This window comes from Paramisgurnus dabryanus, chromosome 13 (assembly GCF_030506205.2).
Source record: "Paramisgurnus dabryanus chromosome 13, PD_genome_1.1, whole genome shotgun sequence".
NCBI lineage: Eukaryota > Metazoa > Chordata > Actinopteri > Cypriniformes > Cobitidae > Paramisgurnus > Paramisgurnus dabryanus.
The window spans coordinates 18,778,913-18,783,266 of NC_133349.1; the positions used below are offsets into that span (position 1 = coordinate 18,778,913).

A 4,354-nucleotide genomic window follows, 5' to 3' on the forward strand; every position below is an offset into this window, starting at 1 on the left:
GCAAAAGACCCCACCTGCTACCACTCATTTCCACAAATAGGAAAAAGAAGCTACAATTTGGGAAAATGTTCCCTGGTCTGATGAGTCTCCATTTCTGTTGAGACATTCAGATGGTAGAGTCAGAATTTGGCGTAAACAGAATGAGAACATGGATCCATCATGCCTTGTTACCACTGTAACAAGGCTGGAGGAGGTGGTGGTTTAATGATCTGGGGGATGTTTTCTTGGCACACTTTAGGCCCCTTAGTGCCAATTGGGCATCGTTTAAATGCCACGGCCTACCTGAGCATTGTTTCTGACCATGTCCATCCCTTTATCACCACCATGCATGTACCCATCCTCTGATGGCGACTTCCAGCAGGATAATGCCATGTCACAAAGCTTGAATCATTTCAAATTGGTTTCTTGAACATGACAATGAGTTCACTGTACTAAAATGGCCCTCACAGTCACCAGATCTCAACCCAATAGAGCATCTTTGGGATGTGGTAGAACAGGAGCTTCGTGCCCTGGATGGCATCCCACAAATCTCCATCAACTGCAAGATGCTAACCTATCAACATGGGCCAACATTTCTAAAGAATGCTTTCAGCACCTTGTTGAATCAATGCCTCATAGAATTAAGGCAGTTCTGAAGGCAAAAAAGGGTCAAACACAGTATAGTATGGTGTTCCTAATAATCCTTTGTGAGTGTATGGCTTGTTTATACTCAAAAATAGCATCTACCTTGACTTTGCTTTTTTGAAAGGCAGTTTAAAAGTCACAAAACCGTTAAATCATGAATCAGTAGGTAAACTTATTAAAAAATTAAAAACATGGTCCCAGCTATCACTGGGACAGTACCCTTTCAAAAATACACCTTTGCATCTAAAGAGTTCATATTGGAACTTCAAAGGTAGCCTACATATTGGTACCAAAAAAATGCATATTAGAATTCCTGAAAGGTTCATACAGTGCCCTTTATAAGTATTGGGACAATAAAGCTGTGAAGTCAAGAAATGTCTAAACATTAAAAGGTGAATATAAGACAAGTACAGAATATCAGATTTTATTTTTTACCTTTTACCTTTAACATATGCAATTTTTGGCAGCTCAATATGGCAACATGTTTGGAATATAATTCTGAGTTTATTGTCTGAAGTGCTAGGTGATAAACTGTGTCCTGATGCATTAATTGTTCACACATAAAAAGCAGAGAATGTGAGGTATCAGTGTGATCCATTCTGCAGTCTGAGTCTTATATTTGATGACAGAACACACATAACATAGACAGGGAACACATCTAACAATGCCAATGAATCTTAAAAAATAATGAACCCAAATAGTAAATAAAACAGTTATTGAATTATCATGTGTCCTATTCTGTCCTAAACTCTTAAAACATTTTAAGTGACTGTAATTTAGTTACACATTTTGCCTTAGTAATTGTAACTGATTACAGTTACATTTATTTTGTAATTAAATTACGTAAAAGCGTTACATGTAACTAACTGACACTGCCTACCACAAAAATCAATGAGTGCTCTTGGTCAAGGGACTGCACTTCAGGAATGATACACGTTAAATGGCTTCGATCATATCTCTCTCAATGATGTTCCCGATTAGCAATGTATATAATATGATGTGTGCAGTTGTTGCTTAATTTCTATTTATTTCGACCTAACCCTTGCAAAATAAATGCATCACAGACACACACAGCACACATCATAAGAAAACAATGTTTTCAAAACAATGTTTTATTTATTTGTTTCAATATACCATCACATACATAACCTTTTGTTAATAAGTATAAGGTTATAGAATAAAGAATCACTTTTTTTGGCAGAAAAATTCATTGCACATCATTGTGATGCAAGCACACAGGGTGACATACTCTTGGAAGTCCACACATCCATCTGCATTGGCATCCAGATCCTTAAAGATCCTGTCGAGTTGAGCCTGGTTAGTGGTTTTCTTTAACAACAAAACCACATACACATAATTTTAACCAGATGCACACATTTGGATATTTTAATATTGTTACACAGTACACAAAAAAGTTACAAATCATTAATTTAAAAAGATAACAGAATGTTATAGGCAGTCTGTATAGTAAACGTGTGCAGATTCTTACTGCCTTACTTCTTACTATATATTATGAGCAATTATTGCAATTAAGATCTGCTCTATTGTTCTAAATAAAATGACAAACTACAACTGCTATTCAGTTGACATTTTTAACCGTAAGGCAATCCTACTTCAGATGGTCAGAGTATGTGTCAGTATTTCTAGTGCTTCTCACCCCCAGTACGTCACCCATCTCATTAGTTAGCAAATCCTTAAGCTCTCCTTTGGACAGGGTTTTTTTGTCTCCTTCCTTTCCAGAGTAAGCATAAAAAACTTTAATCATCATTGCCATTGCCTTCTGAAGATCTGAAGCAGCCATGTTGACTAGAGAAACAAAAGAGAGACACAAATAATATTCATCTTCATATTAGGTTAGTATGATGAAAAATCACATAAGAAATGTTTAAGCCAGAAAAAGCATACAGCATCTGAAACAGGATATTTCACTCTGTGCAACACAGAGTTAAAATACAAGGCGAAAAAGGATGGGTGAAGGGGCGGATCTAAAATTGTCTAATGAGAAATAAAAGAAGTGGGAGTTGTAAAAAGGATTGCAGTTTTTAAACCCGGATTATGGCCAACACCCTGAGCACATCTGACTTAGACAAACAGAGAGGGAGAGAGATCGACATATTACTGAATGCATCATACTACAACTTTTTTCACGTTATAAATCCGATTCTCCCTCCAGCACCAACTTTCCCTACATTACATAAACTTTGCACAGTTTGTCAGCTGTTTAAACTCTCTCTGTGATGTTGGAATCTCAGACATATCTTTAAAATCAAGGAAGGTGAGAGAGATGCATATAGGAAGTGAAGCAAGAAAGACAGACGCCACAGAGGAGTTTAAAGCATGATGGGAGGAGCCTGAGGGTACAGTAACAAATTTAACCAAGTTAAGCATGAGACCAAAATTAGGAAGTAAAGGATGCCAATATGCAAAAATCTAACATTTTTCACACAGTAGCCTACATATTTAAGAAGTATAGTAGCAGAGCAGCAGTCAGGTCAACTACAGTCAAGCATTCTTTACTTCATTCTAAAGAAATACAATTTGACTAAAGTTGCATGCAACACTTGATAACACTTAAAAAACAAATGATGTTACTTATAACTAATCTAATAGCAGCAATAGCCCACAAAACATAAACTCACCTTGGATTCTGTGGAGTTCACAACGAGGAATAAGGGAAAGCAAATGAAGCGAGGGAGTGAGGGCTGGGCAGACATACAGGGGGTTATATGCAAAAAATGTCACACCCTCTAATTTATCTCCTCCCACTGTATACAACCCTTAACACAGACACACCCATCTCTCTCTCTCTCTCTCTCTCTCTCTCTCTCTCTCTCTCTCTCTCTCTCTCTCTCTCTCTCTCTCTCTCTCTCTCTCTCTCTCATTGTTTTTCTGACAGTGTAGTTATAATGAACACATTTAGCTTGTGCTCTGAGTTAAGACACTCATAGCACAAAAAATATACCTTGGTTCAAAAAATATACCTTTGCATCTAAAGAGTTCTTAAGCTCTTACTGGAACTTCAGAGGTATATTGGTACCAAAAAGTGCATATTATTTATATATATATATATATATATATATATATATATATATATATATATATATATATATATATATATATATATATATATATATTCAGTGAGAAAAATAAGTATTTGAACACCCTGCTATTTTGCAAGTTCTCCCACTTAGAAATCATGGAGGGGTCTGACATCGGAGGTGCATGTCCACTGTGAGAAACATAATAAAAAAAAAAAAATCCAGAAATCACAATGTATAATTTTTTTAACTATTTATTTGTATGATACAGCTGCAAATACGTATTTAAACACCTGAGAAAATCAATGTTAATATTTGGTACAGTAGCCTTTGTTTGCAATTACAGAGGTCAAAAGTTTCCTGTAGTTTTTAACCAGGTTTGCACACACTGCAGGAGGGATTTTGGCCCACTACTCAACACACATGTTCTCTAGATCAGTCAGGTTTCTGGCCTGTCGCTGAGAAACACGGAGTTTAAGCTCCCTCCAAAGATTCTCTATTGGGCTAGGCTGGCTAGGCCACGCCAGAACCTTGATATGCTTAGTACAGAGCCACTCCTTGGTTATCCTGGCTGTGTGCTTCAGGTCATTGTCATGTTGGAAGACCCAGCCTCGACCCATCTTCAATGCTCTAACTGAGAGAAGGAGGTTGTTTCCCAAAATCTCACAATACATTGCCCCAGTCATCCTCTC

General features: G+C 36.9%; 1 protein-coding gene across 1 annotated transcript; it reads right to left on the bottom strand.

Moving 5' to 3' along the window:
* Window positions 1-1,707: 1,707 nt before the first annotated feature.
* Window positions 1,708-3,356, bottom strand: LOC135743351 (ictacalcin-like). Its single transcript, XM_065261018.2, has 3 exons — window positions 3,264-3,356; window positions 2,282-2,430; window positions 1,708-1,953 (listed from the first exon to the last, which is right to left on the bottom strand). Exons 2-3 carry the CDS (start codon window positions 2,423-2,425, stop codon window positions 1,810-1,812), a joined length of 288 nt encoding a protein of 95 aa, XP_065117090.1. The 5' UTR covers window positions 2,426-2,430; window positions 3,264-3,356; the 3' UTR covers window positions 1,708-1,809.
* Between the last annotated feature and the right edge of the window lie 998 nt (window positions 3,357-4,354).

What these genes read in the sequence shown, in the direction of transcription:
- LOC135743351 (XM_065261018.2), bottom strand. Translation starts at nt 2,425, where the DNA reads ATGGCTGCTTCAGATCTTCAGAAGGCAATGGCAATGATGATTAAAGTT. An exon ending in AGATGGGTGACGTACTGGGG is followed by an intron (nt 1,954 to 2,281) that starts GTGAGAAGCACT and finishes TTGTTGTTAAAG; the next exon opens with AAAACCACTAACCAGGCTCA.